The 27,046-nt window shown below is 39.6% G+C and overlaps 1 protein-coding gene across 3 annotated transcripts in view; it reads right to left on the reverse strand.

Moving 5' to 3' along the window:
• Positions 1-27,046, reverse strand: part of LOC144029569 (xenotropic and polytropic retrovirus receptor 1 homolog) — a 34,984-nt gene that overhangs the window by 6,619 nt on the left and 1,319 nt on the right. For 2 of the 3 annotated variants that reach the window (XR_013287152.1, XM_077535733.1), the window contains exons 2-15: positions 26,320-26,371; positions 20,357-20,458; positions 20,022-20,245; positions 18,740-18,889; positions 17,262-17,345; positions 16,539-16,620; positions 14,985-15,074; positions 10,534-10,631; positions 8,925-9,104; positions 3,792-3,957; positions 3,499-3,696; positions 2,424-2,587; positions 2,217-2,356; positions 1,008-1,229 (exon numbers count right to left, since the gene is read on the reverse strand). Coding sequence is in view for 2 of the 3 variants with exons in the window: in XM_077535733.1 (XP_077391859.1) it covers positions 1,008-1,229; positions 2,217-2,356; positions 2,424-2,587; positions 3,499-3,696; positions 3,792-3,957; positions 8,925-9,104; positions 10,534-10,631; positions 14,985-15,074; positions 16,539-16,620; positions 17,262-17,345; positions 18,740-18,889; positions 20,022-20,245; positions 20,357-20,458; positions 26,320-26,371 (1,952 nt within the window). In the remaining variant the exon portion in view is untranslated. The remainder of the gene's footprint in view (positions 1-1,007; positions 1,230-2,216; positions 2,357-2,423; positions 2,588-3,498; positions 3,697-3,791; positions 3,958-8,924; positions 9,105-10,533; positions 10,632-14,984; positions 15,075-16,538; positions 16,621-17,261; positions 17,346-18,739; positions 18,890-20,021; positions 20,246-20,356; positions 20,459-26,319; positions 26,372-27,046) is intronic. The other variant, XM_077535734.1, reaches the window with a different exon arrangement.

Here is a 27,046-nt window from a genome sequence, read left to right on the forward strand (position 1 = left end):
CCGACCGTAGCTACCGGTTTCCCAGCGTTATTGGCCACCCAACATTTTTATGATCCACAAAAATATATATTCATCATGTGGATGGGAGTTTAAGGTGGGCTGACTCTCAGGAAACGATTTAAATTTCCAGTTTATCAGAGATGCTGCTGACCCTGGGAATCTTCTGAACCGTTTGCTTTTGTTCGACAATAAAACAATGAACTCAGAATGTTTAAGATTTTGTTTTTGTTTTTTTGTTTTTTTTAATTTAGGAAAAAACAGAGCTATGGTATTTACTTCTTTAAGTGTCCATTTCACTTTTTAAGACGTACTGATAACCTTGGGAGCTCCCAGAACATTTTGTTTTAGAAATTTAAAATGAAGTGAATTCAAAGATTAAAAAACAAAACAAAACAAAAACTTTGACATTTTGGAAAGTCTGAAAATGTGTTCAATAAGCATTAATGCTCTATGACATTGCAACAAAGTCAAGATTGACATTCATTCGTATTTTAAAAAAATTTGCCGCAAATATTTATTTCCCCCTTTTTAGTGAAAATGAATATCGGTTTCAAATATCAGTTATCGGCCTCCTTGTCTACTAATAATCGGCATCGGTATTGCCCCTGGGAAAAATAAAAAATAAAAAAATCAGTCTCTCTACTTAAGACACCAGTATATTCACCTTTTAATAAATTTAGCAGTTTGTATCAGCATTCCTATTCCATGCTATTTATATATGATAAGTAAAACTAACATGAAGGCGATACTTTGGCTTTAACATTTTTAGCTGTAAATGTTTAGTGCACTTTAAAGTGGAACCAAAAACAATGCCTTTGATGAGAAGATGGCCATCACCAATATGCCACGCCAAATAGCTGACTGAGGTTACTGTCCCTGATCATCCGAAATAATAATTACGCAACGAACAGCAAGAATATTGGCCCAAAATGAATATGCCTCACTACAACTTTGGATCTTGATAACATATACTGGCAAAATCTGTACATGTATATCGGAAGACTTACTGTGATGCAAGTCTTGGCCTACGTAGACTCATGCTATAGCTCCGTTTCCAGCTCTTTTTGCCTTGTCGGTTCCTGACTCCATCCTCTTGATCCATCATCTGCTCCAGCAGGGTCTGGTCATCAGCATTTAGTGGAGCCACACTAATGTCTCGGACAGCTCTGAACTCACCACAGTTATTTAGATGTTCATTCTCCAGCCTAAAGAAGTTCCACACAAAACGCCTGGAATAGAGAAATCTCAAGTTCAAGGGCAGGAGCAAAAGCCATCCAGTTTCCACACTGACAAATTTGACTGGTTCGAGATTTTCAGCCCTGTCTAGTGACAAAATTGTCAAAATTGTAACAAACTTGTCTCAAGACAACAACAAACATGAAAGGTAAAAATCTATGAAAAATCTAGGGTGGATGATGTGACGTGGAGAGCAAAGCCTGAGATAGCCTTTATTGACAACAGCTATAAACATGTACAATGAGATTAAAAGTAGGTCCTTCTCCAGTGCAAACATAAATGTACAAATACAAAATATTTATGACAAAGTATGAGGATTAAGCGGTTAAGAAGATGGATGGATGGATGGATGGATGGATGGATGGATGGATAATAATGCAAGAAGAGTAGTCTAAGTAAAAATCTTAGTCCATAATTTTGATTCCAGAGAAAATATAGCGGGAGGCTCGGGTGATAGTTTTAGACAAAAAGACTACATGAGACAAAACCAGCAAGAAAGAAAAGGGAAACGAGGAAGCACAGTAAAAAGCTTCTGCCTCTGTCAAGAGACAAAAAGTGATGACTCCCACCCTACTGGTCCAAACACACACACACAACACACAAACTGCACTCAACACATAATGCTACAAATTTCCTAGCCCAGATCAGGTCCCTGTTTACTTGTACAAGATGGTGGATGTCTTGAAAGGTGGCAACCTGTGACCATATGATGGCTTGTGCTGCTTTCACATATTAATCACGAGTCCGTGCAAAAATATCTTCCTGTTACAGTTTTGACCAAAAAACCCAAGAATGCAACAATCCTGTTGTTTGTTGCAGCACATTTTGCTACTGAATTTGTACTGTGTAAATGCATGCTGAAACGGGGACACAGAAATTGTTGCCAACTAATTTGGATGAGAAAAAGCAAACTACAGGTATGAAGGCACGCAAAGAATAGTTCCTTAAACACACCACAACATGGCTGGATAGCTACATACCTAAAGACCTCCATTGGGGCCAGTACAGTTGCCAGTATGTCAGAGACGCCATGAACACTTGTGATTGTGCTCAGGGAGATGGTCAAAATCCAGGAAAATCTCAACAGTACATCCTGCACTATGGCACTGTAGTAATAGGCCTACAGAAAGACACACAGACTTTAGGTACTCGGTGCCCAAAGACAGACAAAATAATTGCAAACAGACCTTATGTGGGTAGACGATTTCCTCCCTCAAAAAGGTATTTTCTCCAGCATTGCGGTCAAAAAGGCCCCAGTCCATCTTCAGATCCCAGACGAGTGTGTAGCATGAGCTGACCACCAAGCATGCGATATATAAGTAGAAGAAGATCTTGGCATCGTATGATTGAGCTGAGGAAGCAAGACAACAAAAGTAGTCTGTCAGATTGGCAGAAAGCACATTTTTGTTGTCCTCATGTAAACTCATGTGACCTAATGTCATAATTAAACTAAAATTTGGATTGCTAAATATAGCTTTCGGAGCTGACAGATTACTTTGACTAACAGTTAAAAGCACAACCTTAAAGAAACCCATGCTCTGAAACTGAAAGCACCCATCATGGATTAAAATTTGGAGCTGTATACATGGAGGGGAAAAAAAAAGAAAAAAGAATGGCGCCTGGTCAAATGTTTTATGGGTCAGCAAGACAAAGATTGAGTTATTGAACATGGCTAGAACAGTGATGGTAACAACCCTGGGGCTGTTTCGCTGCCAGAGTTACTGGCAAACTACAAGAGAATGCATTAATAAAGGACGACAACTGCCTCGTACGTTTTCAAATTCACCTCCAAATGATTGATATCCATGAAGCTTCTTGTTGAAAAGTTTTGTTTTGTTTTTGAAAGGCTTTTCTGCCCCCAGTTTTCTTGAACTGAATTCAGTATAAGAATATCAACAAAGAACCAAAGCCTAATACTGTCCAATGGGGGCTAAAATGTTGACTTAAAATAGCTTTGTCCCATGAACTCAATTTTTACTTCATCATAAAGCAACTTGGTTTAAGAGAATTCTACAGTCCATCCAACGAACATCTCTGATAGTGACTAGTCAAAGGGAACAATCAGCTGATTTTAACAATCTTTAAATAGAAATAAGCCTTTTGTTTGGCCATGGGAAAATTCATTGGAAAGAGAAAAAAGAAATTATGTGGTTAACTGAATATAATTTATGTTTCCCCATATATAAAATTTTGAAATGTTTGTGTTACATTTCCTACTGTGTATTGTCCACATCAATCTGTGCGAAACTGTCTTAACTATACCTTTATTATGTGTGCTGTAGAGAGCAGCAAAAGTTACAACAAAGAAGGAAGTGGAGTATTTCCCAGCATTAACCAGGTGAGGGAAGGCCCTTTTTGTGTCCCGGTAACGACGCAGACATTGGATGAATCTGAACCAAGCAGGAAGACAGTGAACCACTGCACGGACGCCATAGGAGTAGGTGTTACACACATCGTTACCTGAGCAGGATGACATTTGAATCTTGTTACAGTAAGATTGGGTTGCTGGAAAACTAGACAATTTCATTCAATTGTAATTGAGAGAATGGTCTCACCTTCACTGTTGATGAGTCCATCATGTTTTTTCCAGTCTAGTTCAAAACTGTAAAAACAGATCATGTACTCTATATCTAACAAAACAACTCCCAAAGAGTTCAACTGGTCAGCCAACCAGAAGTCTGCAAAGCCAACATGATGGAATGGTGCAGTCATAACCCGAAACTGTGAAAGGAAATAAGGATAATAATAGTGATATTTTCTTCCCAAGTCACATTTCATATGCTTGTGGTTTTTCAAACCAATGGCCAAAACAAAATCTAAATCACATTTCAAAGTTGAGTTTTTCTTTACATTCAACATTTGTGGATTTTGATAGTGAGTGATAAGGATGGGTACCGAAGACGGTACTTTTTTTTGGTATGGACCAATTTGGGTCGGTACTTCGAGCACCGATTCACGTAAAATTAAACGGTGCCACGTTTCGCTTCTGAAGCAAGTTGTAACTGTGGGAATAGAACAGTTGACGATTTTCCATGGGGCACTTGAACGCAACATTTATGTACACCAGCGTACTGACGTCACACACTCACGCAGGATTTCACAATGCTAACTCTGGGATTACACCGGATGCGTGTGCGTTGCGTCTGCGTTGCGTTCCGGCAGTGCAGCCGATATGTTTCCATTCATTCAGATTGTTCAAATTACACCGGCTGCGTGTGCGTTGCGTGTCGATTGCGTCTCAGCTGCGTCAGAACCCGCCGCGCGGATAGACCTATTTTCTATTTTTGACGGACAACGCATCCGTCGGCCTCCGTCAAATAGCAAGCTAGCACAGAACACATCGAGCGGGACAGGAAGACTGACGCAGTTTCAAAATAAATTTCCGGTTACTTTTCAGAATAAAACACTCGCCAGCTCCTATTTCGCAATCATTTCAGCAAATCGTCATAATGCTTAACACTTAATTCACTGTTTAAACAACGGCGAACATGGAAAGGAGAGATTTATAACCGAGGTGGAAAGCAACAAAATTAGATATGATACGGCACATCCTTTTTATAAAGACAACTTAAAAAGGAATGCTGCATGGAATGCAGGAGTGGACTGTGAGTTCAGTCAAAGAAAGTCCCCCTCCCTTTCTGCTGCTCTTTTGAGCACAGACTTTCTGTGTCTTTGTCGTTGTTTTTAATGCCACATTATCGCGCGTGATCATGCGAGACATGGTGGGAAGTTGTTGACGACGGAGCTGCCGGACCGCAGTTGTGCGCAGCCGGTGTGAGTTGGACAAAAAATTGACGCGTCCGGAGCATGCAGTCAAGACGCAGCGGAACGGAGACGCAACGCACACGCATCCGGTGTAATCCCGGGGTAAGAATACTTTTCCGGGTTTGCAAACGAGTGAGATTTTTGCGGCACCAAGCCAAACAAATACGGTTTATGAAGTATGATAGTCTCCGCGCTGGGCGCAGGCTGGCAATGTCTCCAGTTCGCCGCAATCAGTGCACGGCTGAGAGGGAGACGTCGCGGCGTCCTCCGTTGCTGTACCTGCACACGTCGCCGTACAAAATCTTTTTTTTTTTTGCTATATTTGAGTCCAACATGGGTTCGAACTTCAATGTGTTCGACAAGCTTTATGTTCTTGAAAAACAACTGCACAAGAAACGAAGATAACAATTATTAATTTACAGTACAGACCAAAAGTTTGGACACACACACACACACACACACACACACCTCATTCAATGTATTTATTATCAATACTATTTACATTGTAGATTCTCACTGAAGGTATCCAAACTAAGCATGAACATGTGGAGTTATGTACTTAAAGGAACGCAAGACTTATGAAAAACTAACCAGTTATTCTGTGAAATTGTTAATTTTAACTCTTCCCTGAAAAAATTGTCAAATTTATGTTGAGCGATTATGATTTTATAGCATTGTTTATGAATATTTTTGCATTAAGTACTGTATCGGGCATTTTGGACAGTCACGTGATCATTGTGACATATCGAGTGCGTAAAATACACATTGAATGAATGACCACAAAGAACTCATGAGGAATTAGCGCGTCCCGCGGCGGGCATCAAAGGTGGAATTTCACCTTACGACAAAGAAGCATTTCTTCAAAAGCAGTACAGCCACGGAGGACTCGCCAATGATTTGTTTCCAACCGAAAGCCAGATGAAACTAGCAAATCCAGCTGGCGGCGAGTCGAAGTGGACGGCAAACATCAGGGTGACTTTCATTATGCTAGGCTAAGCTACATGTCATGTGATAAGTACGCTTTAGCCCACATTAGGAACGGCCACCCCCACCCCCACATGGAAAGACATGAAACCGGACATGTTGAGGACTCTACACTGACGAAGACGTCTTTTTCTTGCCCATTACGTCAGAAAACTTCCACTGAAATGAACGAAGGCGGCTTCCCGTTACGCACGGGTTACGTCATCACGATCACGTAACCAGGATAATGGCGTTGCATACGGTATGTTTGTATTTTGATACTTAATCGGTTTAAAAGAAAATTCAGGGAATAAGATGCCAGAGATATTTGCACTTTTATTCTTTGTACACAATGCCTAATCCAATACTGGAAAATGAGTTCTAAATCTTGTATCACTTTAACAAAAAAAGGTGAAATAACTGAAAACATGTTTTAGATTCTATAGCTTCTTCAAAATAGCCACCCTTTGCTCTGATTACCGCTTTGCACACTCTTGCCATTCTCACCTCTGGGAACTCCTTCAATACTAGAGGTGTGCAAAATTTCCGATTCTTAGATTATTCACGATTCGGCCGTGGAACAATCGAGAACGATTCACAAACGTCCAAATTCCGATTATATAAATATGCCAAGGGAAGCGAAACTAAAGTGAACCGGAGCGAAAAGTACGCGGAACTGAAACGCAGTAGCGCGCGCGGTCTTCGGGACGCTTTTGGGACGGACCGAGAGTACACATCCACAACTCACGCCTCGAGATTCAAAACAACAACAAGCATGGCTGAGCTGACCAACCCACCTCTTCGTGAGATCAGACCTGCTCCGAAAAGGCAAACAACTTCAGGCGGAAGTATCAGCTAGCTGGCTGCAGTGCGTCGGTTAGCGTTCTACAGGGCGCCGCGCAGTGATACGAACGAACGAACAGAAAAGTAGTGGCTGGCGGTAATGGCGTCTGACTTTATTCAGAAAAGAGTATTGTGGTGGAAATGTATCACGCTTTTGAAACCAAAAAGTTTTTATAAGAAAAACGCTTTATTTCCGAGACCCCAGCCAGCTTGCTGGACTATTTTCCTCTCGTCCAACGCCGAAGTCAGCGCTGATCGCACACACGGGAGGTGAGGATCAAATTGAGATTCATGTTAAAAAAGCCGAACGATCCCATTAATGTTTACACGTTCATGTTTACACAAGTTAAAAAGCAGAAAAGCACTTGAGGGTTTTTTTTTTTTTTTGTACCTCTGAGAAACTTTAATGTTTACATGTTCATCTTTACACAACTTAAAAAGCAGGAAAGCACTTTTTTTTTTTTTTAGGCATTTGTATTGAAGTAGTAGTTCACATTGTCTTTCATTTATACCTCAGTGCACTTTTGAGTGGATAAAAATAATATATTTTTGCTCAATGCTATGTTTTATTCTGTTGAAGACTGAATATACTTAAAAGCTGTTGTTACAGAATGAGGACTTGAGTATTTTATTTACTGTTTTGAACTGTTAACTTGATACTGAAATAGTAGTTTATTTAGGCCTGAGAGGACTTTTGTACTATTTTTGTAACTAATGTACGAAACATTAAAAGCACCAAAATACATTGTTTTTTTTCTGCTGCCTGGGGGGGAAATCAATAATCGTTTTATAATCGAATCGTAGCCTCCGAATCGTAATCGCAATCGAATCGTGAGGTGCCCCAAGATTCCCACCTCTATTCAATACTATTGGAAAAACATTTCAGGCGACTACTCTTGAAGCTCAGAGGGAATGACAAGAGTGTGCAAAAAAATCATCAGAGCAATGAGTGACTATTTTAAAGAAACTGGAATATGTAAATTTTTTTCAATTGTTCACCTTTTTTTAAGTATATAATTGGGATGTAACGATATCCAAACATCACAATACAATATTATCATGATATGAAGGCCACAAGACGATAATTGTCACGATATTGTGGGGGCGTTGGTGATATTTAAAAAAGATCACAATATTGAGAAAAAAAAAAAAAAGGAAAAAAAAAAGAGAGCTCATACTAAAAAAAACAACAACACAGCATTGTGTTTTTTTTGTGCATAACAGCAATGCATATCAACCACCTACAATCTCTAATAACAACATTGAGGCACTTGGTACTTGGTAAACTTACTTGGCAAGCACACATTGATCGCTTCACAAGCAAATTAGGCTCCCCTTCATCTGACAATTAGCATAGATTTTAAACACAGAAGGCCAAAACAGCCCTAATGAAAATTAAATTGCACTAATAAAATAGCCACGAGAGGGTGCTAGATTTGCACAAATGGAAATCAACCTGACTATGACTATAACAGATGTGTTCCTTTTAAATATTGTGAACATGACGACGACGATATTGTGGCAGTTTTAATATCACGATATTGCCCTTATCGTGACATTCCTAGTATATAATGTAATGTAAATAGACTGAAAATAAAGAAAATGCATTGCATGAGAAGGTGTGTCCACTTTTGGCGTGTACTGTATATATTTACTAACTTGGTTCCTTGTGTTGTTCATCGGACAGAACTTGCTTCATACTTTTTTTTTTTTGTAATATCAATTTATGTCTATTAATTATACTTCAAGTGTAAAATGTTACACATTTATTTTTACTGTTCCTCTCTGGCAAATTTGTTTTAAATTTTAAATATTTGTTGTTTGTCAAGGTTTATATATTGAAATGGAATTGTTAAATTGTTTTTTAAAAAGATTTTACTGTTAAATAAACAATGATGAACATTTATTACCCCCAAATAAATAAATAAAATAAAATAAAAGAGAGAGAGAGAGAGAGAGAGAGAGAGAGAGAGAGAGAGAGAGAGAGTGAGAGTGAAAACAAAAGTACCAAAAATTGGTATCATTGAGTACCGATATCGATTCTCAGGTACCAAGAATTGAAACAGTACCAGTTGAAACGTGAAAGGTACCCATCCCTAGTAAGCGATGTTACCTACCAGCAGTTTGAGGAGCCAGAAGCGTGACTTGTAGTAGCAGGTCTTGAATGGGTTGATAAGGAAGACAATGAAGAAGCCATAAAGAGCCAAAGGGTTGACCTGCATCGGCACTGGAATGCTGTCACTAAATAGGCATGACAGCAGGCTGACACACCACAACACCCCCAAAAGGCCTGCAATCTGAAGACAAAAAGACCAAATCAGCCAAATAAACTGCTGTCATGATTTCATTTGCATTAGCAATCACCGTCTTTTGTGATGCGGGCATATTTTCCAAGCCATGATAAATTTGAATTCTTTAAGAGCAAGTTCAAAACTTGTTTTTTTGTGTCTTTGCGGGTTAAATCATGTTAGCAGTAAGTACGTCGTACTGCCATTAAATTATAATTACATTCTGAAGTATTTCCCAAATTCTGCTAAATAGCGCAACCTAATTTAAACACAGGATTTGCAGTAGTTTTACAGAATTACAACAAAATAAGCGCACATGAAATAACTACCAGGGTACAAATTGTAGCCCCTTTGATGTCTCTAGCATGTTTCAGTTTAACAAGTTCCATTCTCCTAAACCAGGTGTAGGCAACCCATGGCTCTGTGTCTTTGCAAGGAAAAAAAACTATTTTTTTAAATAAATGGTTAAAAAACAATATAATTAGGACAAAGTATATTGATAAATAAGTAGAAAATACAACTTTTTCCTCATCCGTTGCATTGTCTGGATTTTTATTTCTTAAAGTGACAGTGTGTAGGATTTAGTGCCAACTAATAATTCATTCATTAAAAAAAATATTAATTTCAATGTGTAAAAAAAAAAAAAAATACTATATATATATATATATATATATATATATATATATATATATATATATATATATATATATATATATATATATATATTAGGGGTGTGAATTGCCTAGTACCTGACGATTCGATTCGTATCACGATTCACAAGTCACGATTCGATTCGATATCGATTAATCCCGATCCGAATTTATAAGTCGATTGTTGCGATTTTTTTTCATTCAAATTTAGAAAATACTAATCAGTAAGCTTGTAGAGTGTAAGAATTATATGAAAATGTATTATTTATTGATCTGAAATTTCAGTCTTATAGAGGTTGTAATCTGTTTCATGTTTGAACAGCATTAAAATAAAATATTAAGGCTTAATGTTCCGTTCATATAACATTCTTCCATGCTCAAGATGTGAATCTTAACCCGAAGTCAGATGTTTTGTTGAATATTTTTCCATTAAAAATGGAAGTTTAAAAATCGATTCACACACACACATAAAAAAAAAGGCAATGATGATAAGACGTTGAATCGGTAAGACTACCGAATGAACAATTCTGAGCTCTTAAAAAAAATAAATAAATAAATAAAAAATCGCTTTTTTTTAATCGATTCGAGAATCGCGCGATGTAGTATCGCGATATATCGCCGAATCGATTTTTTCTAACACCCCTAATACACACACATATATATATATATATATATATATATATATATATATATATATATATATATATATATATATATATATATATATATATATATATATATTATAATATAATATACATTTTTAATCATGCATCTGTGCTTGTACAAACCTCAAACAGATGTTGATGAGATAGGTTATTTCTAGGATTGAGTTCAAATATAAGCACATGGTTGACTCCAGCTTGCCTCCATCCATAGGTGTTAATACCTAGAACAAAATTAACAAGAAAAAAAACATGTTAGAAGATACCTATTCATTTACCTTACTAGCATTATGTCTATGAGGCGAGTCACCAGCATTCTAGTAATAAAACTAATTCTGTAAGAACTGAGCAACAAAATACATTTGCGATCATGATCACAAGTGCAACTTTCTGGCAGTTTTGCTTTTCATTAGAACAATAAATTTAGCCACATTGTGACTACAGACCATTTGTGTCGATTGCAACTCAACCCATGTGCATGGAGAACGTGTGTGTGCATGTGTGAGATAGCCAAACGGTGTAAGGACAGAAATCAAAGGAGGCCAGTGCGACACACAATTGTTTAGCTGTTAATATATGCACAGAAATAACTTAAAACAGTGTATGAAGAAGCAATGCAGCAACTCAATATGGTTACATTTGAACCTCTTTTTGTTTTTTTTAATGTTGACTGCATTTTGTAAAGTTTTTTTCATGCAACAGCAGATGTATGAATGACCAAAAGTGGCTAAATGAAATACGTATGTGATAAATTAAACGTATTATTTTCAGTATGTACCTACTTTTGTGTTTGTTTAATTAATCATGTCAACCATCCATCAATCATCTACCGCTTATCTGGGGTTGGGTCGCGAGGGCAGCAGCTTTAGTAGGGAAGCCCAGAGTTCCCTCTCCCCGGCCACTTCAACCAGCTCCTACGGCGGGATCCCAAGGCGTTCCCAGGCCAGCCGAGAGACATAGTCTCTCCAGCGTGTCCTGGGTCGTCCCCAGGGCCTCCCGCCGGTAGGACATGCTCGGAACACCTCCCCAGGGAGGCGTCCAGGAGGCATCCGAACCAGATGCCCAAGCCACCTCAGCTGGCTCCTCTCAACGCGGAGGAGCAGTGGCAAGACTCTGAGGGGCATATTCACTAAGAATGCGCTGTGTCAGGTAATAGCGCGAAATATTGCACCACAACTGCACCCGCAGTCTGCGCCCAGTTACCCACCTATTCACTAAGGATATTGCTCTAATCATATACCGGCGCAAACACGCCCACAAAACTGACAGTTTGGAGCAAATCTGCACCTGATTTACCACACATGGCAATGGATTTGCGCCAAGAACATGGTTGTTATATAACAGTTGCGAGAAAGATGACATTATCAGAAAGTGAGGTTGGACCGAGAGTAAGCGTTTATAGCACCATTAAGCTGTACAGAGCAGAGAGGACGACAACGACGTCATTCATTCATAAAAGTACAAATTATTGGTGCAATCGTTTTTTAAAAATATGTTTTCAGAGGTTGGCGTGGGTGTACAGTATGAATCTGACACGTAAAAAATGATCGTAAAATGCTTCTCCTGAACCAAACATATAGATTTCCATCTCTCTCTCTCTCTCTCCCCCTCCCTCCTCCTCCTCCTCCTCCTCCTCCTCCCTCCTCCTCCTCCTCCTCCTCCTCCTCCACTCCTCCTCCTCCCTCCTCCTCCTCCCTCCTCCTCCCTCCTCCTCCTCCTCCTCCTCCTCCCTCCTCCTCCTCCCTCCTCCTCCTCCTCCCTCCTCCTCCTTCTTCCTCCTCCTCCTCCTCCCTCCTCCTCCTCCTCCCTCCCTCCTCCTCCTCCTCCTCCTCCTCCTCCTCCCTCCTCCTCCTTCTTCCTCCTCCTCCTCCTCCCTCCTCCTCCTCCTCCCTCCCTCCTCCTCCTCCTCCTCCTCCCTCCTCCTCCTTCTTCTCCTCCTCCCTCCTCCTCCTCCTCCTCCCTCCTCCTCCTCCTCCTCCTCCTCCTCCTCCTCCTCCTCCTCCCTCCTCCTCCTTCTTCCTCCTCCTCCTCCCTCCTCCTCCCTCCTCCTCCTCCCTCCTCCTCCCTCCTCCTCCTCCCTCCCTCCCTCCCTCCCTCCCTCCCTCCCTCCCTCCCTCCCTCCCTCCCTCCCTCCTCCTCCTCCTCCTCCTCCTCCTCCTCCTCCTCCTCCTCCTCCTCCTCCTCCTCCTCCTCCTCCTCCTCCTCCTCCTCCTCCTCCTCCTCCTCCTCCTCCTCCTCCTCCTCCTCCTCCTCCTCCTCCTCCTCCTCCTCCTCCGCGTGATCTGCCGTTGATGTTGTGCTGCAAATGGGACGTACTACTGTCATGATCGAGGTTGGAGCAGTTAATACATGTTTTCCAAAAACGTTATTTGCGTCACGCAAACGCGGTGTGGCGATTTGCGCTGGCGTTAGTGAATTAGACGCTGCATATCAATGAGTCTCATTTGCATTGGGGTGGGCATATTTTGCGTCAAATCTATGCAAATGACCTCATTTACATACGCGCAACTAACACCGGCGCACAGTGACACAATCTGTTCGGCAGAGCCCTTGGTGACAGATTTCCCCATCTGCGCGTTTAGTGAATTAGGCGCTCGCAGATTGCTCCATTTTTCCCGGTTAGTGCGGTGCAAAGGCGACGCAAACCTTTAGTGAATAGGCCCCTGAGTCTCTCCCAGATGACCGAGCTACTCACCCTATCTCTAAGGGAGAGCCCGGACACCCTGCGGAGGAAACTAATTTCGGCCGCTTGTATCCGGGATCTTGTTCTTTTGGTCAAGATCCACAGCTCGTGGCCATAGGTGAGGGTGGGAACGTAGATCGACCTGTAAATCGAGAGCTTCGCCTTTAGACTCAGCTCCTTCTTCACCACGATGGACCGATACAGAGACCGCATCACTGCAGACGCTGCACCGATCCGCCTGTCGATCTCCCGCTCCATCCTGCCCTCACTCGGGAAGAAAGAAAGAAAAACCCTAACCCTAAGCCCCGGCGCTGCAGAACCACTGCCGAAAGGGATCTACACAGCGGTTGCAACGGAACCGCTCGGCCCCGAAAAAGTCCCATGGAGACACTAACATCCGTTGACAAAAAATGCCGCTTCGGTGTGGAACCAGTCTGGTGGAATAGTGCCATACATGTTTGTATGTAAATTGTAGTCTGCGCAGTGCATGTGTACGCGTATGCTGTGCCCGATCAGGAAGTAGCCAGCCAATCACATTGCAGCGGGTCATGTTTCACTCAAATACTGTTCGATTTAGTCTAGTTGCTACGGGAGAGCCAGCAGAGGACACGGTGACTTTCGAATGTACGTTTTAAACATAGTGCAGAGGGAGCATTAATGCACTCACGCTGTGCGAGCGGTATTTTTTTCACCAGCACGCACTTGAATGTTGCCCGCATTTGCGAGTGAAATGCTCGCACTGTCGAGCCCTGCCACGTGAGCATTGAAGTCCCCCAGCAGGACGAGGGAGTCCCCAGGGGGAGCGCTAAATATGTCAACATTTATTATTTATTATTATTATTCCAACAATTAATTACTTCAATATTTATTCAATTATTGTTCAATACAGTGGTGGTTGGTGCCTTGAGATACAAGTGTAATTAATATGTGTTAATAACTGTTGCGTAACTCTTCATGGGAGCCTCCACAATGCTTTACCCAGCTGCTCTTCTATATGGAAACTGACAGACGTGTTTCAGCTGTTGTTGACACGCTTCTGCTCTTTATCTTGATTTGCTTCATTCCCCCCCCAGAATGCCCCCCGAAAGCTGGTGGTTTCTAGCATGCAAACAGTTAGCAAGACTGTTCAGTTTTTGTCTGCAGATTTTTTTTCTATTTATCTTCAACCAGTGTCAGAATTTGGACTGCATTGCCGGCATTAAGTCGGATTTGTTTCCAGTGAGGTTTGGACACTGCCAAGTCTGCCATTTGTAACCGCTTTTGTTCATGTCCTTTATGAACAGAATTTCTAAATACAGTTGGTAACGGCAGTATTGCAATATTTTTTGCAGATGCGTTCATGTTGGCTTCATCGAGCTGCAATCTTTCCCTTCTACTGCAGCGGTTCGCAGCCCGGTGTGAAGCAGTTAGGGTGGGAATCGCCACTTCCAAATATGAGATCATATTCCTCAGTCGGAGGACGGTGGAGAAAAGTGTCCTCTCCGGGTTGGTGATGAGATCCTGCCCCAACTGGAGGAGTTTAAGTATCTTTGGTTTTTGTTCACGAATGAATTTGCAGGAAAGAGCTGCTCGGTCCGAGAATCGAACCAGGGTCGCCTGCGTTGATGAGGACTAGCCTAAGTGCATGGCGCAGGTGCTCTACCATTTATCTTAACACCGCCAGACTGAAGATAAAGTTATATAGAACATTATTGTGAGCATTGTTGCATGATCATTTTTTATCACAATATTCGTATGAATATTCTATTCATCTACACTTCAGAATGAATTCTATTAAATAATACCATCAAAACTCTGCAGGTTTAAGCATGTTCTAGTTTAGGGGTACAGTGTACAAGATTATTGAGAAATAGTAAGATACAGAGCGTGTGCGCGTGTGCGCATGTGTATTTACCTAAGAGGAAGAGGAATTCTATTAACAGGAAGCCTCCTCTGTAAATTCTGATCAGTGGCCAAACGTCAGCGATGGGAAACATGACAGCTCCTGAAAAAAGGTGTATGGAATTAAAAGGTACAGACAAAAAAAAAGGAAACTAAAGAGTCTAACCATTTTCTAAAGCTTAATTTAATTAGCAATGAGACTAGATTACCCAATAATGACAGTAGGTCAAAAAGATGGTTGAAATGGCCAAATTAATCTGAGTACAAAGTAGTAAGAAAAAGAGAGAAATGGAGTTTTTTGGTGTCTGCTTTTTGGGGAACTTTTTTTGTTTGATATTCTTCAAATTAGAGTAAAACTGCACCCATAACTATTTTTTTCTCCACATTGCTCCTCAACCCATTCGTTTCGCTTGCTATTTGTTCAGGGAGCACTTCTCCAATTGACATGTGTCACGTTGCCATTTAAATATTCAAAATGTAGGAATGTAAACATTTTCCTGTATGCTAATGAGCAAAGAGATGAAAGCACAATTAAAGTGTAGTTGCTCTGCTGACTGAAGTCGGCAATTTTTTGAGATGGCTTTAGTTTAACGCTTTCGACCAGGGGTAAATTAAACCACAAATAGTTCCAGTTAAGAAAAAAAAAAAAAAAGGTGTGGAATGTTAGACTGTATTTGATGCATTAAATTTAATGACTATTTTCTGGCCACCAACTTACTGCCGGATTAAAGAAGAAAAATTTTCGTATTCCAACTTTGCTGATTTTTGCAATGAAATGACAGCACATTTATGTTTTCCTTACTTGAATGCATGTTTCATTAAGTTTTTTGTTTAGCTGATTTGCAAAATTTGCGTCATAATGTTGGACCTAATTTTTTTTTAATTGTTTAAAGAAATGCAGACAATTTTGAGTGTAACATTTGAGCACAACACTGATAATAAAGCTACATTTCCAAGTTTGACTGATTCACACAGGTTAAAATCATCAAAATGCCGTCGATATAAATTGATTTTTAACACAAAATTACAAACGTGCTTGTCATAAATGTTATAAAGGTTGACAAACCAGTTTCAAATAATACGTAAACTACAGTTACATTACATCAATTTATTTTTGATGGATTACTAAAAAAAAGTGGCCTCTCAATTTACAATATCATATGCAGGACCAGCCCTTGCCAATGTGGTGTCTAAGTTTTTTTTTTTTTAAGGAAAGTCCCATGTGTTTTACAATGGCTGCCTTGAAGGACACAAACAACAAAAGATGGTGGTGAAGCAATTTTGGAAATATACATTTTAAGACGATCTGGAAGTAATAGTTTTTTGTGTTTAATTTTATGAGTTACACATATCCATCTCGTATATAATCATTATAATAGTCCACCAAACGATTAGTAGTACAATCGTACTTCTGTTGCTTGTTTTTGTGAATCAAGTATGCATTAAACCTGGTCTAAAGCAATAAATCCAAAAGAGCGTAAAACGAGCCAAGCGTTGAATGTTCATACCTTCTTGAGACTACTACAATGTACTGCAACAAAAATAGTAGTCCCAAATTGTGTAATACCTGTAATAATGACAGTGACCACTAAGACGAGAAAAACACCACAGTAAAGTCCAACTCTGAAGGTGGTCCAAGCAGGAGCAGGCTGTAAGAAGGCGGAAACAGTGTAAGGAACACAAAATAACAGATCAAAACAGAAAAACAAGACGGAAGTGATGTAAATCATACAGTTAGTACTCTATCTGGATGCATCTGGACCATCCAAAATAACTTATGGAAATATGGCTGGGTACACATCAGGAGAGAAAACATCACTAGAGGAGCCATCTGCCCCGAGAGCAGCACATCACCCACAACCGCTAAGGTGCCCAGCGGAGGTGTGGGAAGGATACCCAACTTTCACCCGGGCCCCACAGGACAGCACCCAGACAGCCGCAGCCAACCACCGCTCCCGGGGCAGAGGGCTCCCTCAGAAGAACACTGGAAGAACCGAAGAATAATAAAACCCAATACAATAGGAAAATAGATACATGAATGATGATGATGATGATGATGATGATGATATAATATTTCGACAAACATAGTTAAGTAAAACTAAAAATATAAAAAAAGACGAGAACAAAACTTGTTTGGTCATATGAACAAATCAGGGGTCATCCACCATCCCAGAATGGAATTCCCACAGTTGACCTCACTGTATATTTTGGTGTCAAAATTGGCATTTTTACAGTGCTGTGTAGCCTTACCCAGAGTATACATTATATATCATCTGAATGCGTGTCTCACCTGTGCAGCTCCCAAGGGAGGGACCCTCAGTCTCTTCATGGCCTTCTGCCTGTCACCACCTTCCAACTCTGTTGTGACCAATGCCTGAAAGACAGCAACAAGATTCTATGCTGTGAGCCACATGCTGAATCGAGTAACTTGACAATAGTCAGATTGATATTGCGCTTCACTCATGGGAGTTCTCCACAATATCAATCTGGGACTGCTTCACAGCAATTTGCTCGGGAAAGGTGGGACATTCTGTACAATACTTAGAGCTGATTGGCTGTTGGCATTGTGCTCGTTTGTTTTAACCAATCACGGCCACGGATGAAAATGTCGTCTTCGTTCTTGTCGTAGGGGGGAAAAGCACGAACATCTTACCAGCTAGGAATGCATGAAGCGCCTATCGCTGTTCAACATTCAACAAGGAAACGGTGAGTAATTCTGCAAGAACAGAATTAATTGCAGCGTCCATTTGTTCATGTTAGGTTTGTTTGCTTGCCCCGGCGTCGGCGCTGGTTTCATCACAGCTGCACATCCCGTCCCCCAAACACAATGTCGCTCTGTGATTGGTGGAGATCAACGGGTTCGATACAAGATGTATTCTCGGGAGTTTGTGAACTCACAAATATCTCGAGAATTCATTTGGCAGAGCAGGGTTATGAATCAAGTGGGCAGTGTTAAAGTTCCTTCAAGTGTCTCTGGAGACCACACCCTGACATGTGGTAACATACTGGACGAGCCTGCCACCAGTCCGTGGCATCTGGAAGCCCGTTAGCCCGCAAGCTAAATGTTAACTAACGCCATATCATGGTGTGAAAAGGCCCCATGACCAATCGGTGGGATATATTCCAGCCCCCGGAGGCTTTAAGCAGATACATTTTCGTGGCTCAAACATATAGAGATGTGTAGGCATACGCAAGATGTACAAACAAATTTGATTGGTAATTGAAAGTTGTGTGGGACATGTCTGCAGCATTACAGCATTTTCACATTCAGCAAACATAGTGACTGGTCAACAGACCGTACAGTGCTTTATCTACACTTTGGCTCACACTCAGCCATTCTCACACTAATTCATACGTCAATGGGCACTGCTGCTATGCAAGGCGTAGCCAGGCCCACTGGGAGAAAATTAGGGTTCAATGTCTTGCCTTGACTTATGAGTCAACAGATCCATGATTCTGAAGCCTCATTTATACAGTACATTATTTTATTTTTACATTACAGGGACTATAAACTCAGATAATCATCTCCCTTTTTTTCCCTTAAATTTAGTTTCAAGTCATTTCATTTGAGCTGGTGTAGGCTGTCAATAAATGGAGACCGACAATGCAAAAGACTAACAATGGTTGCATTCAGAATGCAGGTATATCTGATTCCAATCAGATTCCTCCTCAGGACTGACCATCCACACTATTTTTATAGCAAGTGTCCAAATGGGATCTGGCCCTGTTCAGACTGGGCCACCCTTCTGATATATGAAATTTGTTTACCTCAGTCTCAGATATGAGCTGCGTGATTTTCTTGCAAGTGTAGAACGGAGCCACTTCAACTTGGGCAACTCTCCAAAAAGCACCCCGTGATGTATCCAAAATCTTATCATGTTTCTTCAAGATCTTTCTGAAGCCTGTGAAATTCAGGTTCTGCAGACATACAGAGAATGAGAGAAATAGTGGTTAATGGACTTCAGTCACGTAAGCACAAAAGTGGGAAAATAGAAAAAAAGAATTGTTATTGTTTGTATACAAAGAGTTGGGTGTCCTCAATGCCTGCACACCCACCAATTGTGAAATTAGCCAACTATGTGTAGTTTTCTTCCAATTTCTGAAATGTTTCTATGAGGAAGTGATTTTGCACAACAGTCTGCAGTTAAGTAGGCTAAAATTAGCCATTGTTGGTTTCACTCAAGCGTCATTGTCAGTCTGGGTCTGGAGTGGTAAATTACGACATCATAGCTGGAAGGTAAGCAAAGCTCCACTGAGTTTTGTTGCATGCACTGATTAGAATTAGGTAACAGCGTTAAGCCACTGATAAGCAGCAACTAATTGATTGCTTAAGGCGGTTGTCTAAGCAGTGGGGGTGTTGTGCATTTGTGTTTGCAGAAGTGTCTTATGCCACGTACGCAAGTTCACACAGTAATTGCGGAATCCACAAATATGCTATTTCAACTTTGACATCTCTGATGTCCAAGCTCTTTTACATTTCTCGACTAACCCAAACCATTTTAAGTTTCACATTCTACATTAATTTAAATAAAAATTCCACAGCAATTTAAGTCATCTTCAGCTTGCAATTGACACAACAAGAAACAGCATGACATGATGATAAACATTATTCAGGGCTGCAGCCTAACTTTTTTTGACGGAAAGTACAGTAGCACAGCAGTTCAAGAAATGGATGGGTGGATGGCAACATACTTATCTTTTTAAGAGTAGCTCTTCTTCAAAACAATGGATTATAAGAAGGGTTAACTTCCACTAGTTATAATTTCTCTTAAAAGCTTGCCTGTGCTGCCTTTATGATGGTTTCACTGGGACAAATTATTTACAACAGTGAGGATAAGCGAGAATGAGATGAGAACATCATCGAAAATATTGCACTCCACTTCAGGAGTTCCACTCAAAGTTTTTATGGCCCTTATATTTTTAACCTATTTGTTTTTATTATTGTTCGAACATAAACAAATTATTTACATTTCATGATGGGGTCATTGAACATCAGAAGATAAGCAAGTCTGACACAAAACATTTTGAAATGCCCTTTTTGTTTCTGTACCTGGTAGTTCTGCAATAGGATCAGACTGAGGTAGAACTCGGAGAAGGCCAGCTGAAGGTCTTTTATATTCCTGTGTTTGCATCTCTCTTGCTGTGATAGGGTAAACACTGTTTTCCTCCTTCGCAGACCCCGCCCATTGGTTGCAATCTCCCTCTGGGCATCCAATGATGACTGCAATTCATTTTGTAGAGTGGCAAATCTCCGCTGAGCCTCAGCCAGCTTTTCTGCAAGACATAGGAAAATAAAAATGAGAGATAACATTTTATAGAACAATGACCATCACTTATTGTCTAATCTGCATTATGTACAATATATGTTGAAATAAAATGTATTACCTGAGTAAAATGTGTTAATCTTGGCCAGTTCTTTTTCACATGTCTGGAAGAACTTCTCTTCAAACTTTGCATAATACCTTTTAACGGTGTCCTCATCTGTCACTACAGAAAGAGAAATTAAACATTTGCAAACGCTCTAAACAAGAACAAGGCATGTCTTTATGAATGTCTTTCCAGATGCAAAAATGAATTTTGAGTAATTGCATTTGCGATTAAATCGCGGATGTAATTGTGGAAAGCTGCGATTTAAATGCTCATTGAAACGGAGAGCAAGGAGGGAAAGGGGGTAGCAGGAACGTCACCACTGCTGTAACTAAAGCCTAGCGCCATAAGTGCAAGTAATTTTGGTGAGTTTTTTTTGTCTCATGAGACCTTGAGACGAGTGTCTGACATGTTTAGGGTTGCTAACCGTCCCTTGAAATACGGAATCGTCCCGTAATTAGAACTATAAGTATGCGTTCCGTATTGAGTTGTTTGTCCCAAAAGATCGCAAGAGTCAGAAATAGTCCGTAAAATGTCAATGGAATTAATGAACTAAAGTGCCCTTTATGTGACAACTTATGGTAAAGTTCCAAGGACTTCCTGCTCTGTGAACAATGAGCTGACAGCACATTCGTCACATATATGACGACACAGAATCTGATCATCTTATTGGCCCGACGTAATGTTGCTTGCGGAAGAACATAGTAGAAGAACGATAATCTGACCCGCGGTAGAAGTACTACTAAAAATAGAGAGAGGACTAGGAAGCAAAACGGGTTGAGAAAGTGCGAGAAAATATCTATCAAGCGCATTGTACTGTCTGCTGGCACACTTTTACCATAGCCCCGATGGTGGACTGATCGGCCTCAAGAAACAAGCTTCCAATGGTGTAGGACACATGCGGAACACTGTACGAGGCAGGCACAACTAAACTAGGAGAGCCCCAAAAAAATTTGTTGCCCACCAGGCAACCCCAGCGTTAGATATGGTATGTAAAGAATGTTTCTTTAACTCTCTGATCAAGCTTAATATGGAAATGTGCAATGAATATCTGTGTTGAATGGAAAACATACTTGACTGGCAAGAATGATGTTAAAATACATAATACATCAATTTAATCATTGATGAATAGTAAACACACACAGCCTTACATTTATTACAAGTTGTCTATAATTTTTGCTGTACATGCAGTTGGTATACGACACCAACTATAAATATATACAGTAATTATTATTTTTTTCTTCTAAATTACAGGTGACTGCCGTAGAGGTAGCCCATGTCTACCACATTGTAAGCATGGTTTGAGTCATAACTCAGCTGACTGTACTCTAAAGCTGACTCTTAGAACACTGAATGACAATGTTGAAATATAAATAATAAAATAAGATGTCTCCATATAATGTGTCATTGAGCTATTGTTAAGTTGCAGGATGAATGTTCTGTTTATTATTTATTGTTTTATATTAATACAGTTAAGCAGGAAAGGTTTCTGTTTGAGAGATATTTATTTTGATGGAGGCCAGCTGGAATAGGCTCCAGCACCCCACGCTTGTTAGGAATAGTCGGTTCAGAAAATGGATGGATGGATGGAAGTTAATATAGTTTTTATTCAAGTAAATTTCTGGATAATAACTTTTCCATGTGTTTATATCATTCAAAAAATATATATCTTATTCAACTCAGGTTTAAATAGTCAAAAAAATGTTTCACCTACAAAAACAAATTAGCTAAAAAATAAAAAAAATCATGCCAACCAGGTTGAGGGCAATCAGGTCGGCCATCCTTGTCAATGAGGTGTCCTTTATTTTTCAGGAAGTTGGCAATTCTAGACATGTTTAATCTGATCTTAGTTTTAAAACAACACTTCACCGTTGTGAGTTATGACTTTTCGGCTGCCGTTGTGTCGCACGTTTTGTAAACCGAGTGCTGTACACGCAAGTGTGCGGCAGGCGGCAGGGGCTGATAAATTTGAGTAGTCCTATATTTTGAGGCTAAAGAGGTATGTATGTGGCCATATGTTGTGTTGTCCGATTTCATGAATGAAGATTAGGACGGGTGAAATGATTATTGCTTGTCATTAGTCACCGTCATTTAGATGCCGCCGCCGCAGCCGCTTTTAATGTACATGTTATTGTAGTGTTGGTGAACAAAACAGGCCAAGTGGCGAACAAACAACAACCCTTTAATGACAATTTGCATGTAATTGTCGGCCACAACCACGCCAGAACACAACAGCTCTGAATGCGCTTAGCTTACCAAAACAAAAGTCTGTGTTGCCTTCACGGACCGTACAGACCATGGGAAACTAACCAACCCGCGACCTACCCACAAGGACTGCTACAGAATGCTAGTGGTTTTTGAAATCAAAATCGGAGATGTTAAGTCATATGTAATCGTCATATATAATATACGTCGCATAATTTTACTTTGCCTACACTTGTGTGAGTTTACTGACTGGAGATCGCTAAGTTTTATTTTTATTTTTTTAAATATGTATATTGAATTTATTTATTTATAAATACAGTGTTTACATGTCATGTTTCATGCAACATGAAAAGTTGGATATGTTGAAGTAGTAAATTGTAACTCGTAGAAATTTTTTTTATTAAAAGGCTTCATTTGCCTTTATATATAATAGAATGTAATATAATAATATATATAATCCTGTAATATATAATAGATCTGATATTAACAAAGTATCTTTATTGACAGACTCAAGTCCATTAAGAACAAACAAATAATACAACAACATACAAAAAACACACATGAAAAATAGTCCTTTGTTCAAACAACATACAGTTCATGTATCCAGTATTTCGAGAACAATGAAGTGTATCTAGAATCACTTAAAAAAGGATCATTTATCGATTTTATAATTCCGTTACCGGATCTATTAATTCGACACATAAATTTATATATAAAATTCCTTAACAGTGCATGAAATGTTGGAACATTTGAGGCAACAAACAATAAACTTGCACTCTCCCACCTAGGGTATTTTAACAGAATTCTTAAAGCATCATTATATGCAACCTTGATCTTATTCATTATTCCTTTTCTATAGTTGCGCCATAGATGTGGGGAATATAATGGAGTACAGTAGGCTTTAAAGAGTTCAATTTTAACATCATCAGAACAGTAACTAAATTTGCGCGCAAGCATATTTGCTTGGGCATATAACTTTCTGCACTGTCTCAGTACATCATCATCATCACTTAAATCATCCCTCAACACATGGCCCAAATATTTTACCTTTGTTACAACTTTAAGTTCTTGTTTGGACAAATAGAAAGATGGAAATATCAGCTTTTGATCCGCCTTAGATTTAATCATCATTACCACAGTTTTAATAGGGTTATATTGGATGTCATATTGCACCCCATACTCAGCACATACTTTAAGTAGTTGCTGTAAACCAGCACTATAAGGTGTCATTACTACCAAGTCATCAGCATACATTAAATGATTAATGAGCCTATCTCCAACCATACATCCAGTCTTGCATTCATGTAATTTCTTTGACAGTTCATCCATATACAAATTAAACAGAATTGGTGACAATATCCCCCCGTCTTACCCCATTTGTAACTGGAAAACATGTTGAGACAGTTGTCCCCCATCTGACTTGCATAGTTTGTTTTGTATACCAGTAATACATAATACGTAGTAAGTATGAAGGAACCCCTCGCTCTTGCAGTTTAATAAAAAGTTTGCCATGGTTGATGCGATCAAAAGCCTTAGATGCATCTAAAAAGCCCAAAAATACAGTGGAGTTATGTCTATTATATTTGGACACCACCTCTTTTAATGTGTAAACACACAAGTCTGGGCTATGTCCATTTTTAAAACCAAATTGATTGTCACAACTCATTATGTATCCCTGAAGTCTGTCTAATAAAATTCGCTCTAAGACTTTAGATAATACACTTGCAAGAGCTATTGGTCTATAATTATCTGAACTTGATACTTTACATGTTTTATCTTTAATTACTGGCACCAGGATTACGGACAGCATAGAGTCAGGCAATATTCCATGTGATAGGAAGCCAGAAAAACACACAGAGAGCAACACCGATATTCTTTTACTAGCATACTTCAGGTGCTCGGCTGTTATTTGATCAGAACCACATGATTTATTCAATGCCAGTTTTCCAATAGCATTGCACACTTCACCTGGCTTAATCACCATGCCATTATTGTCATCAGCCATACATATATTAAAATCAGCACTCTGAACACAGTTAAAAAGCTTACTATAATACTTTCGCCATAACTCCACAATATTTTTATCTCCAGTAATCCCATCAATATTAGCCGGCTGCGGTATTTTACTGTTGTTAATTCTTTTAACTTCTTTCCCAGAAAGCGATACTGTCTTTCTGCCCAAAGGTTTCCTGCCATAGAGTTTGCTCTCAACATCTGTTCATTCTTCTTAATAAAGCGCAACGCATACTTGAACTCAGCATTTGCTTCTTTCTTCTTCTCAAATTCTGGTCCGTATCTTATTTTACCAGCCAATACCCATTTTTGAGTGGCATCTTTAGCCTCTGAATATAGATCAGACACATGCACACTCCAACCAGGCATGATTCTATGCTTCTTCTTCTCAATAATAAGGGGATTACTATCATTAAGGAGGCCTGTCACTATTGTTTCATACATGTTGAGCACAGCCATGAATGTTCCTGTTTCTTACAAATTTATATCATCACATAGGATAGCTTCACATGGGATGTCAACATCACAAAGAGTTATATCAGTTCGACAATTATAGAGAGAGATCAAAATCTGATTGTTTTCCCAGTCTAGCTTTCTACATGTACCATTATTGCAAACAGGCAATGCAGGTAAACATTCTAGATCAAGTGTCATAGAAACTGGAATATTATCTGCAATAGATAAACTATATAAGATCTCAGCTGTCACCAAGCAGTTGTGTGCATCAGCTGTGCATATACAGTGATCCAGCCAAGATGTTGTATGCCAAGCTTCACTAATATATGTATAGCTATCAGCTGGTAAGATTTTCTCACTTGAGAGCATAAGCTTATCATTTCCACAAAACTCCTTCAAATGTCGCCCAAACAGGAGTGAACATCTGATATATCAGCATTCATATCACCCATTACAAAGATACTCGTGTATTCACTATCTTTTATAAAAGAACTAATAAAAGCGAGCCTATTAAGATATTCACTTTCATTCTGTCTTGCAATATTGTTTATTATAATAAATTTTTGGTTGGGAAAAAAATAATTGAAAAGAACGTTAAAAAAAAATAATCGCACATATCGCAATCGCAATTTTTGGGGGGGTGGGGTCGCAATTAGATTATTTTCCATAATCGTTCAGCCCTAATTTTTTTAGTTTGAACCAACATCGATGAGACCACCCTAGATATCAGCAATCAAATGATCAATAAAGTCAAGTCTAAGTCTTTATTCCGTGAACAAGCCCAAAAGTCAATCTACTCATATCAATTTCATTTTTTTCTATAAAAATAAGTGAAATGCTATTAATCCCTTTCACCCAAAAAGACAGAGACAGAGAGAGAGAGAGAGCGACAGACAGACAGAGAGAGATAGATAGATAGATAGATAGATAGATAGATAGATAGATAGAGAGAGAGAGAGATAGATAGATAGATAGATAGATAGATAGATAGATAGATAGATAGATAGAGAGAGAGAGAGATAGATAGATAGAGAGATAGATAGATAGATAGATAGATAGAGAGAGACCAAGAGTAAGAGAGAGAGAGAGAGAGAGAGAGAGATAGATAGATAGATAGATAGATAGATAGATAGATAGATAGATAGATAGATAGATAGATAGATAGATAGAGAGAGAGAGAGAGAGAGAGAGAGAGAGAGAGAGAGAGAGAGAGAGAGAGAGAGAGAGAGAGAGAGAGAGAGAGAGAGAGAGAGAGAGAGACCAAGAGAGCAAGAGTAAGAGAGAGAGAGAGAGAGAGAGACACCGACCTTCAATGGATGGGGCCTGGTCCTGGGCAGCATATAACATCTCTTTGAAAGCCTGAAGATATAGAAACAACACATTATACAAGTAAATACAGTGTTGCGTAATGTCAGGGACACATTGTCTTTATTTATTTGTCTTTATTTATTTATTTTCCACTAAAATTGGGCTTCATGGAAATGTTACAACAAAACCTATGCCTCTAAAATACTTGGTGGTTAAACATTATCATACATGAGGTCGCACAAGAGGCTAAAAATCCAGCATGTTAAGGGTTTACACGGGTATCTTTTGCCTTACATTCATGTTTGTTTTTTGTTTTTAAAAAAAAAACGATTCCGCCACAGAACGGCTCAGACGGGTGGCAAGAGGTGTATCGAGTAGGGGTGCAAGTGCAATAGTACTCAAGATTCATGGTTTGATTCAACCTGCTGGACTCCAGCCCTCAAGGTGCAGGATTGGGAAGCTTGGTTTACAGTAAAGGAAGTCATTTATTTCACAAACTCTTTTAGATACCTCTGTAGCCATGATTCAGAAAGTCTTCTTGATCTTTTTGCCTCATATCTTGAGAGATTCTACATTTGTTTCTCTACTCGGGAGGATGATACTGGAACCTCTCGTGCATTTTTTTAAATAAATATTAGGGATGCACAATAATGCTATTTTCAACTAATAAGTTAAGCCAATTCTTTAGAAAGTGCCGATGTCGATAACCGATAAGCCGATAATTGT

Source organism: Festucalex cinctus, chromosome 1 (genome assembly GCF_051991245.1).
Source record: "Festucalex cinctus isolate MCC-2025b chromosome 1, RoL_Fcin_1.0, whole genome shotgun sequence".
In the NCBI taxonomy this organism is placed as follows: Eukaryota; Metazoa; Chordata; class Actinopteri; order Syngnathiformes; family Syngnathidae; genus Festucalex; species Festucalex cinctus.